We start from the raw sequence: 13,494 nt of genomic DNA on the forward strand, positions 1-13,494 counted from the left end.
CAATGATCCTGGAGCCAGGGCGTGCCACACATTGTTATTGTTTGCACTGTTGCATTTGGACCTTAATAGGCTACATTAAAAAGAATCCTTAATTTCTGATTATTAAGAAAATCATTCATTCATTTAGTGAACCTTCTGATTAAAAATTAAAATAGGAAAGCAATGTTTTTTTCCTAAATTAAGTCTGGGGTCCACTGTGGCACGCAGTATATATACCTTAAAGCATACTGCAAAAGAGACTGGTCATTCCCCACATTGCTGTTTCCAATGGACAGTAAAAAGTTCAGTAAGTTCTTTTGTATCTCTTAATCCTAAATTTAAACTCAGACTATAAGCATGTATCAAACATTTGTGGGTGGGCTCAATGGTTCAGTACTTCATTGCCATTTTATTGTATACTTTCATGGCGTATGAAGGGACATTTATGTTTAATGTCAGTAATGGACAGGATCACCTAAGTTTAGGAAGACATGGATTTCTGACATTAGTTTAATGAGTTTTTGTATTAAGAAAATGCTCTTCACCTTTAGAAACTCATTCAGTATTTTGACATTGTAAGCATAGTGTAATAAGTTAGTGAATCAGTGAGCCACGACAATCACACAGCTAGACAATAGAACAAGAGTCAGGAAAGAAACCGACCCCCCACTGTAACGGCTTGGATATCTCAATACTTTGGTTGACCTCTGGTTGCCAGTCACGTGAGTTCAGGGATGAAAATAAAATTTACTTGAGGGCCAAGTTTTGCCCCCACTAACTGAAAAAAAAATCACATTTTTTATCATGACAGTGAAAGGAGCTATCTAGTTTAATTATAGTAGAAACAGTTAGAAATTAAGCAGTGTATAGATTCATTTACCTTTCTTTTTTATTTAAAAAAAAGACATAAACAGTAAGCAGTATATTGATACAATCAAATGAAAACAGGCTCCATATGTGTTTTACACAAATTTGCTATAATCAAAGATATGCTGGACCGCATACGACCACATAATTCCATTTTACAGTTACCACATTTGTTTCACTAAAGATATGTATTTGAAAAATGCTAAATGTCTAACCCACTGTAGCTGGATTTGCATTTGAAAGCCCTAGATTTCAGCCTTGATCCATATTAACTCCTTGGACATGAAGATAACAGAGGGCTGACTGACAGCAGTGATGCAACAGGAGTGGTGCACATTATAAGCCGCATAGATTTAAAGGATTACAATGGCCACAGGTGGGCTCTCTAGACTAATATCAATGTGAACTTAAAACTAGGACCAGTAAAGAATGCACTAGTGAGATGCAGAGTCTGAAGAAGTGTCAAACAAGAGGAAAAAGGGGCAGTCACAAGCAGCAAACAGCAGCAGAGCAGCAAGAAGCACCACTGAAGAAAAGGTTGTTACTGTACAGGGGTCCTCAATCACAGTCCTGGAGGGCTGCAGTGGCTGCAGGTTTTTGTTCTAACCCAGTTACTTAATTAGAAAGCAATTCTTGCCAATAATTTAATTTCATGGCTTGTTAGTGCTTTAACACTGCTATGTCAGGTAATTCTCATATCCTAGATTTTCTTCCCCTTTCTAAGGATATCATCCAAATGATTTGAAGGCTAAAATGGATGAATAATTCTCAGCCCTTCACTTTTTTCTCTTCTCTTTCCTTCCAAGTATTTAATTAAACCCAATAGTGGATGACAGATACACACTGGTGTAAATGGTAACAAGCTAAATGGAGAAATGCTGGTCTCTTTTGTCATTTGCATGTTATTGCTAATTAGGAGCAATTAAAAACCAAGAATACAGCTGTTTAAGACTAAAATAAGCAATAAGGGTTCGAAATCTTAACACGCGAGACAACTAAAGTGAAGCAGAAGTGTTACTTGAGCAGTAAGAACTTCTAATTAAACAATTGGGTTGGAGCAAAAACCTGCAGCCACTGCGGCCCTCCAGGACTGTGATTGAGGACCACTGTTGTAGTATATCCAATTGCTTAATTGGAAGCCAACCTTTGCCAATATTTGAACTTTTTGATTTGTTCTACCATGTCACTGTTATATTGTAGATTTCTTTTTTACAAGAATATCATCCAAATGATACGTGAACCAGAGGAAATTATTAATTGTCCATCTTTCACTTTTTTGTTCCATTTATTTCCAAATATTTCATGAAACCAGAAGCTTTGCACACAGTTTCTAATCGGACCAGGTAAGATCCATTTTCCTCTAGTTCAGTCCTAGAGGTCTACTGTGGCGGCTAGGTTTTGTTCCAACCTGTTTCACAATTACTGAATTATTTTCCCTCTAATGCAGTGGTCTCAAACTCCAGTCCTGGAGGGCCGCAGTGGCTATAGGTTTTCATTCTAACCCTTTTCTTAATTAGTGACTTGTTTTTGCTGCTAATTAACTTCTTTTGAATTAATTTTACTTGATTTGCTCTTGAAGACTCCAACCCCTTAATTGTTTCTTTTCCCTTAATTAGCAGCCAAACTGTAATTGAGATACAAAATGAGCCAAAACAAGACCAGCAAACTGTGTCCATCATGCAATATCAGAAAATAAAGAAAGATGAAGGTCTGAGGAAAATTGATCTGCTCAGGTTGCCAAAACATTTTAACAGTGCTCTTAGAAAAGAGAAAATCAACAATTTTGTAAATGTCTGCTATTGCACCATGAGAGCAGCAACAAGCCATGGAATTAAAGAACGGGTTTAATTAACAACAAGACTCTGCGCCTAATTAAGTAACTGGTTGGAGTTCAAGGCCCTGACTTAGTTGGTCTTCTGTTGGCTCACTCACGTCACATTTCATTTGTGTTTGGGTGCCATTTAAGGAAAGAAATGAAGCAACGATCAGGTGAACGAATCTTAAAAAAACAGTCAATTAAAATAAAAGGAAAATGAGTTAATTAGCAGCAAAAACTGGTCACCAATTAAGATTAGGGTTAGAATGAAAACCTGCAGCCACTGCGGCCCTCCAGGACTGAGTTTGAGACCACTGCTCTAATGGATCTCATTGTTTATATTAGGGGTGTAGAACTCCAGGCCTGGACAGCTGCAGTGGCTGCAGATTTTCATTCTAACCCTTTTCCTAATCAGTGACCAGTTTTCACTGCTAATTAAATTCTTTTTCCCTTCATTTTAATAGCTCTGTTTTTAAGGATTCAGTGCTCTGAATTAATTCTTTTCTTCATTAAATGACAGCCAAACAGAAATGAGTACATAAAACAAACCAATAGATGACCAGCTAAATTTCACTCCAGTCACTTTCTTAATGAGAAGCTGATTCTTGCTGTTAATTAAACTTGTTATTTAATTCCACAGCTTATTGCTGCTCTCATTCTGTCACAGCAGACATTTCTAAAACTGTTGATTTTTTGCTTTTTCTAAGAACATTGTTAAAATGTTTTGGTGACCTGAGAGATCAACATTACTTAGATCTTCACCTTTCTTCAATTTCAGATATTGTGTGATGGGCACAGGTGAGCTGGTCATGTGGCAGCTTGTTTTGTGTCTCACTATTATTTGGCTGCTAATTAAGGAAAAAGAAAAAACAAAGGGGCCTGAGTCAAGTTAACTAAAACTAAGGCAAAAGAAGTTAATTAGCAGCAAACACTGGTCACTAATTATGAAGATGGTTAGAATGAAAACCTGCAGCCACTGCGGCCCTCCAGGACCAGAGTTTGACACCCGTGGTTTACATCAGGGGTAGGCAACGTCGGTCCTGGAGTGCCACAGTATGTGCAGGTTTTTGTTCCAACCCAGTTCCTTAACGAGAACTCAATTATTGCTGATGAAGCACATATTGCTTAAGTGACATTTTAATGCTTCATTTTAGTGGTCTCGCTTGTTAAGGTTCTCCAACCTTAATTGCTTATTTCAATCTTAAACTGCTGCATTCAGTGTTTTAATTGCTCCTTATTAGCAATAAGATGTAAAACAGGGGTAGGCAATGTCGGTCCTGGTGAGCCAGAGTGGCTACAGGTTTTCATTCCAACCCAATTGCTTAATTAGAAACCAATCATTGCCAATCTCAGACCTTATTTAATTTTATGGCTTGTTAGTCTGTGCAATGTAAGGCTTTTATATCGTAGATTTTTTTCCTTTCCAAGGATATCATCCAAATGATTTGAAGCCTAAAACAGATCATTTTCAGTCTGTCACATTTTTCTATTAAGTGTTTTATTAAATCAAACCGTGCATGATGAACACACACAGATGTAATTGGAAAAAAGCTAGCTGGAGAACTGCTGGCTGCTTTGTCTTTTACATCTTATTGCTAATAAGGAGCAATTAAAACACTGAATGCAGCAGTTTAAGATTGAAATAAGCAATTAAGGTTGGAGAACCTTAACAAGCGAGACCACTAAAATGAAGCATTAAAATGTCACTTAAGCAATATGTGCTTCATCAGCAATAATTGAGTTCTCGTTAAGGAACTGGGTTGGAACAAAAACCTGCACATACTGTGGCACTCCAGGACCGACGTTGCCTACCCCTGGTTTACATAGTTAGTTTCCTTCTCTTTTGCATTTAGAAAAGTACAGTAGTATGAGACTTACTGTACATTTATAGAAGTATTTGTATATTTGCCATAGATTTATATTCTTAACTCTTTTTTAGTTATTTTCCTATTAATTTACCTTTTTTCCTGTGAACTTTGCTCGCTTAATTTTAATCTCAACGATGACAATTCATGATAAGCAGAGAAGATGCCAATAACACTGAAAGTCTGCAACTATTTATAGCTGAGGTTCCCATATAGGAAATAACAGCTTAAATAAGCAAAGCACCGGCAAAGGCAGAATGAAAATCCTGGTAATGATGAAGAAAATCTTTAAAAAAAAGAAAAAAAGAAAAAAAAAAACTTGATTATCACCAAGTTAAATATATTTCTATATACTTGCTATATTCTGATAAATGTTTAGCTATGTGATTTATGAATTAATATCAAAACACTGAAAATGGGAAATACTTATGTTAAGGTAGGAGCCCAATTAAAAGCAGAAGTTGGCTGAGGGACCACACCATTGAACTTGAGAACCACTGAGTTAAATTTATCATTGTTGGATTTTATAACATCTATATTTATATGTCTATATGTAAGCATACACATATAATATTTGTTCATAGTTTGCTTCTGCTTTTTTCATGTGTATTGTTTCCTATTCTAATTCAGAACTTTGACTTTCATGTATTTATTGATTATTTATTTTTAATACTTGATATTAGATTGTATCCTGTTTTATTAATGAGATCTTTCTCTGTGCTTTTATTTCTGCTGTATTCCTTTAAATATTTATGAAGTGCTTTGAGGTGCTACATAAATAAAATGTATTATCATTATTATTAGATGCTGAACTGCTAGTTTCTTCGTCATTTCTTTCTGCTTGTTAACTGGCAGCTGGTTAAAAAATCAAGAAGCAATAAAAAAACAGTAAATGCAGCTGATTAAGACTAGAAGAAGAAATGAAGGGTTTAGAATCTCAACAAACAAGTTAACCAAAATGAAGCAGAGTAATGTTGCTTCAGCAAAAATGGTTTGAATTAAGAAATTGTATAATAAAGTACCAACTTAGCTGGGCTGATTGGCCTGTTCTTGTCTAGATTGTTCTAATGTTTTAATACTACCAGTTAACATAGTATTATACAGCTTGTTAAACAAATTACAGTAATGCAGAACGGTCGCGGAACTGAAGGCAGGCATCTTTTGAATCTTCTCCTCATGCCCACACATGGTAAATGTAATGAAGCATTAGATACCACTGGTAAGAATGTTGGATGGTTTACCCCATGGTAACTGTGTTAGGTCCATGAACACATAGAAGTTCAGTACATAGTGTGGATGATGGGCATGGCCTGCCAGTTTTAAATATATACCTAGAGCAGGGTTCCTCAACTTCAACTCTGTAGGACCACCTGGCTGCAGGGTTTTGTTCCAACGCAATTTTTAAAATAGATGCCAAATATGGCTAATAACAGGTTTAATTCTATGGCCACGTCAGGTCTTTCAAAGATTGTAGATTTTTCCTTTCCGAGGATATAATTCAAGTGACTTGAGACTCACAGCAGATTATTTCATGATAAAAACACATGTAGGTGTAAAAGAGAACAAGATATATGGTGAGCTGCTGATTCCTTTTGTCATTCATATCTCATTATTGGCAGCTGGCTAAGAAAACAAGAAGCAATCAAAAACAGGGAATGTATCTTTGTAAGACTAAGGAAAACAATTAAGGTAATCTTTAAAAGAAAGTTAAATAAAAAGAAGCAGAGAAATATTGCTTGAGTAATTGGTTTTAGCAGCAATAATTGGGTTCTAAATAAGCAATTTGGTTGGAACAAAAACCTGCAGCCACTGTCGTGCTCCATGAGCAAATTTGAATTTCTCAGACCAAGAGTATATAATAGACTAATGGATCTGAGCAATTTAAAAGGGAACTTTGTTCTGATACGAGGAATGTCCCCTTGCAGACCACTTGACTAAACTTGTGGATTACAGGTGATATGCAGACCACAATTTTGAGATCCACTGATTAAGGTTTCCAAACTGGCTTGTTAATGTAATTAGAGAGATTAACCAACACTCACCATATGCAGATGTTGTCGACTGTAGCCAGAAAGCAATGTATTTTTTGTTTTTTTGATGCTCTTGATGAAATCGCCAGCAGCACTGGTGCTACTCTGAGGTAAATCTTGCTAAGCCTTGCTGTACAGTTGAGATTTTTTTTTTTGCATATACTTCTGCTTTCAATCAACCTAAGGTACTTACAGACTATAAAGTGAACAGATGCTTCAAACCTACCGGGTTTGGAACCATAAAAACAGCACAAATGCACCATTTTCCAGATGCCAGTGTCAATGGTTGAGAGATTAGCACAGCCCCCCCCCCATCCCCGCTATGCTCCAACCACTTTGTATCTCTGCCGGTCACGTTGTGAAGAAGGGAGCTTTACATACCCAAAGGAGACGCGATCGCTCCTCCGACAACCTCTCGGTGATACAATGGGAAACAGTTTTTTTTTTTTACCTCCTCTTGGCTCGATCAGCTGCCAGCTTGCTGCTGCTGCCGTGCCGCGTGATTTGCATTTTTATCGGAGCACTTCTGTCATATCACCTATGTCCATATATTTGATCTCTTTTCACTTTTACCTTTTCATCAATATCGTATTGAATTTTGATTCCATGTTTGGAATTACATCATGACAACACAACATATAACTGCCTGTGAGTGATTATCGTTTCTTTCTCTCTACAAGTAATGTGTCTGACATAACCATGCAGGACTTTTCCAAATCTCTTTGCATAAGTTCTTGTCTCGTGGGGCTTCCGGCCCCGGGCGTGGTTACCAAGACTTGTCTCATGGGACGTGAAAGTGTCTCTGAGACAATCACGTCCCATCTCCTTCCAAGATTTTTTTTTATAATAGAGACATAAGTATAGTGCTGTTGTTACGGTTGTTCATGTTTGCAGCAAGTTTTGCAGTAGTCAGTCATACAAGAAAGTAGTCTATTTTGTGATCAACACGATAAAAGAAAGACAAAAAATAATAATATTAGATAAAATTCTGGTGTAACAGCTGAGTTTTAGTGCAATAGTTATGACTAATATTATGCATATTCTGGAAGATTTTTGCCCTTTGTCTCTGATCAATTCCAACATTGCACGACTTTGAATTTCTGAACTATAGTTCTCTGCACAACATAAGCTTGAGTTTGGAGATATGGACAAAGATATTTCAGGTGCATTGCCATTGGAATCTGGAATTGGAATTCAGTGTAGGGCAGCTAAGATGATAGTAAATGCTTTTCTATTTTTGCTTTATTTTTCAAACACTCTCCCTGTGCTCTATTCTTTAATTTATGCATCCATTCATTTTCCAGACGTATTTAAAGAAGGAAGTGAAAGCCTAAAAGGGATGCCAGTGCATTACAAGACACATTCACACTGGATACACCACCTTTAAATGCAAAAGGAAACAGACATGGAGATGTGGAAAACATGCAAACCTTGCATAAATGGTGACCTGGTCACTCTACGTACCTCGGATGTGGAGAATCATTGCAGTACTGTGTTGCACATATTGTGAATACACTAGGTAATTTGGAATTGACTTTCTCGTGTCAAGAACGTTGTGTATTCTTAAATAACTCAGTGGGTATGCACTACAAAGTTAACAGCTCAATATTACATAAAGTGTCTGTAGAGGCAAATAGTAAGATTATGATGTCTGACAGCCACTGTTTCCAAAAACTTAAGCAGATTTATAATTTATATGGCCATTTTCTATAGTTTAAAGACACTCATTCCTATCTTCCAGCCTCTGCTTACTGTGACATACCGGTATTGTTCTTGCAGAAAGGTGACTGCTTTTACCATAAAATAGCAGCTTATCTTTTCTGTATTCTTTTTCTTCTCTGTAAAGCACCAGTGGGTTTTAATAAAGGGACTAAAAGTCCCCCAGGGATTTTGAAACATCTTCTAAAGCTATTCTTCCAATTTAGAAACATTTTCAGTTAGTTGAAAGTCAAAAACTAAGAAATGTCAAAAGGTATATCATTGACAGAGACATGAAGTGTGCAAATGTTAAGTCAGCTTTTTAAAGGTATTAAACAATACAAATACCACACTGTGTGCAAGATGTAAGATTTAGTATCAATGCAAATTATGTGTGACTAGTCTTTAGTTCCTACTTAGTAAACCTGCTTGATATAGGAGCCTCTGAATTACACTGTCAATATAATTTATCTCCACATAAAAACACCATCAATTTTACTAAGCTTATTATTTTTATTCACCATGTCTTTTAATCGGGGTGTTGCCTGTTTCACATCTATTGCTGCCAAAGTTCCAACTCCTGCAAACCTGTGCTGGAACAAAACAGGGTTCATTACATGGATTAAACTTTAAAATGTTTCCTTTTTCCATTTTATTATTAATTAATTAATTAAACTGTATTCTGGGCCTATTGAAAACAAGATTTATTTCAATCAATTACGGAATTATGAACAAAAAGATTTGCTGGGCAAAGCGTTTTAGCTCTCAGCTAAAATTATTATTTGTTGAACAATAGATGTGCAAAGCCAGGGAAAACCATTATTCCCACGAGGATCTGATTTCTCATTGCTTGCTGTGCTGCAGATCCACAATGCTTTCATTATGATTAGCAAAGCCTCCTGTTTTTCCAACTAATCTACTCGTGTCAATCAGAAAATGTAATTTTCAGTTCATTACTATCCAGTCATAACTCTCATGGAAATAATTAGTAGAATGTTTTCTTGTTTGTAACATAAAATTATTTGTCATTTTCCAGGATTATTCATAATATATTTAATGCCTCCCAAAATTATTTGCACACTTAATCTTCTCACATTCTACTGCCTAAAAATCCAACTCAAAATGCATTCAAGTAGACTGTACTTCACCAACCTACTCAATTACTTAAATATTATTGCTTGGAAAAATCCTTCCATCCTTTGTCGTTGTAATTAGCCCATGTAATAAATTAATTTCACAAGACACAAAATCAACTAAAGGTTTTCCACTGTCAGTAGTTTATATGATTCAAATTCTCCCAAATGAAATTCAAGTTGTTTCTGTGAAAGCATGCTAAATAAGAAACTACATACCTAATTTGAAAATGAAAAAGTATCACTTGTGGCACAGCTATTATTATCAAGTGGCAAAGTTTGGTACCACCATAACATTATCTTGATTAGAAAATCCCCCTCTCTGTGGGTTACAGAAACACCTTAGAGAAGACACTGTGATCCCATTCACACTTATATTTCAAAATGGATTAAGAACATTTTCCCCACATTAACTGTAGTAAAATTGATTCCTGTGTTTATTGTGAATCCACCAGAATGTTTACATTTCTAATGGGACCAAACAACTGTGGCTGTGTATGAACGCTCCAAACCTTTCAGAAGACTATTTGTACTTTCCAGATCAAAACCAAGTGGCAGCAGCTTCATAATGTGGCACTTAGCTTCCCATTTTTAGGGCAATAGCGGGATTTAAACATTAAACAGTAATGTTTACCGATTTTTTTTTTTTTTGCTGATATACCACAATTGCTTGCTTCACCTTTTCCTCACCCAAATTAAATATTCTGCTGAATGAGCACTTTTACATTATTACCTAAACACAAAAACCTCAAATGCCCTTTGTTCCCCAATACTATACAGATTGTCTAAAGAACTCTTTATGATTAGCACATACCCCTAACAAAAACTATTGTGTATCTTCCTAGTGTCTCCTTCATCGGGTTGAGCCAAGCCTTGCAATATTTCTTTCAACACTCTTAAGATGAAATGTGCCAGTTCTTTACTGTACACCATCCACTGCAGACAGCTCTCACTGGAAATGGGGTTTTCACAGTGCCTACATAACATTTGTACAGGCATTTTTGAGATTAACAACAACAACAACAACATTTATTTATATAGCACATTTTCATACAAATAATGTAGCTCAAAGTGCTTTACATGATGAAGAAAAGAAAAATAAAAGACAAAGTAAGAATTAAAATAAGACAACACTAATTAACATAGAGTAAAAGTAAGGTCTGATGGCCAGGGGGGACAGAAAAAAAAAAAAAAAAACTCCAGATGGCTAGAGAGTTAACAGCTATTACAAGAATTTAAGTTAAAGCAATGCCCTTTAAAACTGAAACATTTATTTTCCATTATTAAGACAAGGATTTAAAAATAGAACTGACATTTAATATAAAGCAAACATACCTTTAGAATGAATTAAGTATACTGTTATTGATTTAAGGCTTATATTCCTGTAGAAGTATCAAGGTCATGATATTTCAGTTTATCTTACCATTCCACTCCCTGAAGGTAATTATAAATTTTATTTTATATTCCAAATGAAGCTCTGTATTACTTGTGAATGCTTGAATTTGTTTTCTATTGTTCTATAAAAATATACACAGAATATACAAATTTTTATCTTAATATTACATTCATCTGGGTAGTTTATAAGTGTACCATAACACAAAATGTTGCATAAAATAAACTGTTAAATGAAAAAATGGATAAAGATTATTTCTACAATGAACAAAACGCAAAGGGTGTACATAATGTTTTAGTAGTTTAGCTATTATTAGGCTTTCTCTTTTTTTTTTTTTTGTTATGCGTCCAGACCTTCAAATCAAGGGGTGTCTATTAGCCAATACCTATTGATATTTAGTTCTTTTGTGTCAAAATATTATAATAAAAATAATAAGTTACATTTATTGACCACCTTTCACAAACCCAAGGTTGCTTTACATACAGAGTAAAAAAAAAATTTCACAGATGACAAAAGATCGTAGAAGAGGAAAGTTTTCAGTTGAGATTTAAAAGTACAGAAACAGGAGCAATCTCGGACAGACTGAGGAAGAGAGTTCCAGAGTTGAGGTGCTATAGCACTGAAGGACCTGCCTCCCAAAGTGGAGAGTCTGGTGTGTGGGACAGTAAGGAGATTACTGCTCGAGGACCTGAGACAGCGACAAGGAGTGTAAGGAGCTAGTAGCTGAGTGAGGTAGAGGGGGGCAAGGTTATGTAGGGCTTTGAAGGTGAGGAGCAGAATCTTGAATGTAATCCTTGATGGAACTGGTAACCAGTGAAGCTGGGAGAGAACAGGGAAGATGTGAGCAAAAACACAGAGTTCTGAATATACTATAGCTTCTGTATAGATTTTGCAGGGGGGCCAATGAAGAGAAGTTAATATAAATAAAAAAGAAACAATAGAAGTAAGCAAAATTCTTGTTTATTATGAAAAAAATTACACATAAATAAGTCAAAATCCCCTTAAAAAAATATACTCCAAAAGGACAAATCATAATTGTCAAAAACAATTACAAATAATAAGCAAACTCAGTAATAAAGAAAAATATAGTTTTCATGGGAAAATTGACCTATTTTTAAGTTTAATGCTTGCATTAACAATTATTAAAAAAATGGAATACGGGAAACGTTAACAATCTGAATACCGCTGATCAGAAAGATTAACTTACAAAGCAACAAGAAAATGAAAATTCGTCGATATGCTTTTTATACAACAATTACATTGGCAGTTGTGGATTGTTAGTGTAATTCTGAAAAAAGGTTGACAAATAAAATTATATACTTAATTGTAAATATAACACAAAAAAGAAACTTGATGCTCAGATACAGTGCTGACAATTTTTAAACATTAGCGCACAATATTCTACTTGTTAAGATTATATTCAAATGTTCACTTCTCACTTTATAGCTGTGATTTATAGATTTTGCGCATTAATTTTAACTGACAGAATCACTTCCTCAGTGATCAAAAAAAACGAAGTTTCAAAATATTAAAAAAATCAAGTTATAAATCTAAACTCTTCTACCAAATTATGTAAAATAATAAAATGCAAAATCTAACAATAAGAAGATATTTTTCCTCCTTGGATTTGACGATTGTTAAAAACCTTCTCTATCCATATAATGGATAAAAATGATGCATTTGTAAAGACAAAATTGATCTAAAATTGTGAGTAAAGTTTACAAAACTGATATACATATTGTACTATATTCTGTTGACAAAAAAGAAGATATACAATCAAGTGCAAATAATTGTTTACAGTGTTGTCACAGAATAAAGATACAGATAATTGCATTTTAACTTGATGTGAGTGGAATCAAATATTTTCCGCCCACTGCACTATGAAAAAAATATGCATATACCTTTATGTGCAAAAAAAATTTGATTTTTTCAAAAAGTGATTTTTTGTATATCTATGAATCACCAATAATTAAACTTTCATTTTACAAAGAAAACCATACATTTCTTAAAAAAACCCGTGTGAAACAATTATTAACCCTACCTGAGCAATACTAAGACTGTGCCATAATTAATTTGTATAAGACTCTGACTTTAACTTTATTGAATCCTCTTTAATCCACAGTTTCATGTACCATACTTCAAGATAACGAGCTATTAAGACAGACTTAGGATCGTAGGCACTATTGTAGCGCAGATCCAGGTGATGAGCTCCTTCTGGTATCATTATAACAACCAAAGATTCAGGAACAGGCGTTGTCACACCACCACCAGACCAAGGATCAAGACCTCCATTACTAAGACAAAGGTAAGCAAGAGATGAAAATAAAGCTACACTTAGCCAAAAATAACAAGTGACTAATACTTTAAAGTTCAAGCATCACAAAAACAAATTGTTAAATAACTTTTCAACTGTAATAAAACCAGTTAGTTAGCATAAAAATCAAAGAAGAAACATATAAAATGTATATTTATTTGTTATATAAATTGAGCCTGGCTGAATTATTATAAAACAGTACAGACAGGTTGAAGGTAATCTAGAAAAAAAGAGAAAATAGGTTTTGTCCCTCTTCATTTTGAATCAATTATTCACCAAACTTAATTAATTAACTTGTCCAATACCTTTGCCTTTTACAGACAACAACGCAAAAATTGGTTCTACAGAGAAAAACTGTACTAAACTCAAAAGGTGGATGTACTTTCAGATTAGCTATCA

General features: G+C 34.8%; 1 protein-coding gene across 1 annotated transcript in view; it reads right to left on the reverse strand.

Annotated features, from left to right (window-relative positions):
* Positions 1-11,725: 11,725 nt before the first annotated feature.
* The window catches only part of prcp (prolylcarboxypeptidase (angiotensinase C)), a 47,165-nt gene continuing 45,396 nt past the window's right edge, over positions 11,726-13,494 (reverse strand). The window contains exon 9 of the mRNA XM_028800311.2: positions 11,726-13,075. Coding sequence (XP_028656144.1) covers positions 12,850-13,075 — 226 coding nt within the window. The 3' untranslated portion in view covers positions 11,726-12,849. The remainder of the gene's footprint in view (positions 13,076-13,494) is intronic.

Source organism: Erpetoichthys calabaricus, chromosome 4, assembly GCF_900747795.2.
Source record: "Erpetoichthys calabaricus chromosome 4, fErpCal1.3, whole genome shotgun sequence".
In the NCBI taxonomy this organism is placed as follows: Eukaryota; Metazoa; Chordata; class Cladistia; order Polypteriformes; family Polypteridae; genus Erpetoichthys; species Erpetoichthys calabaricus.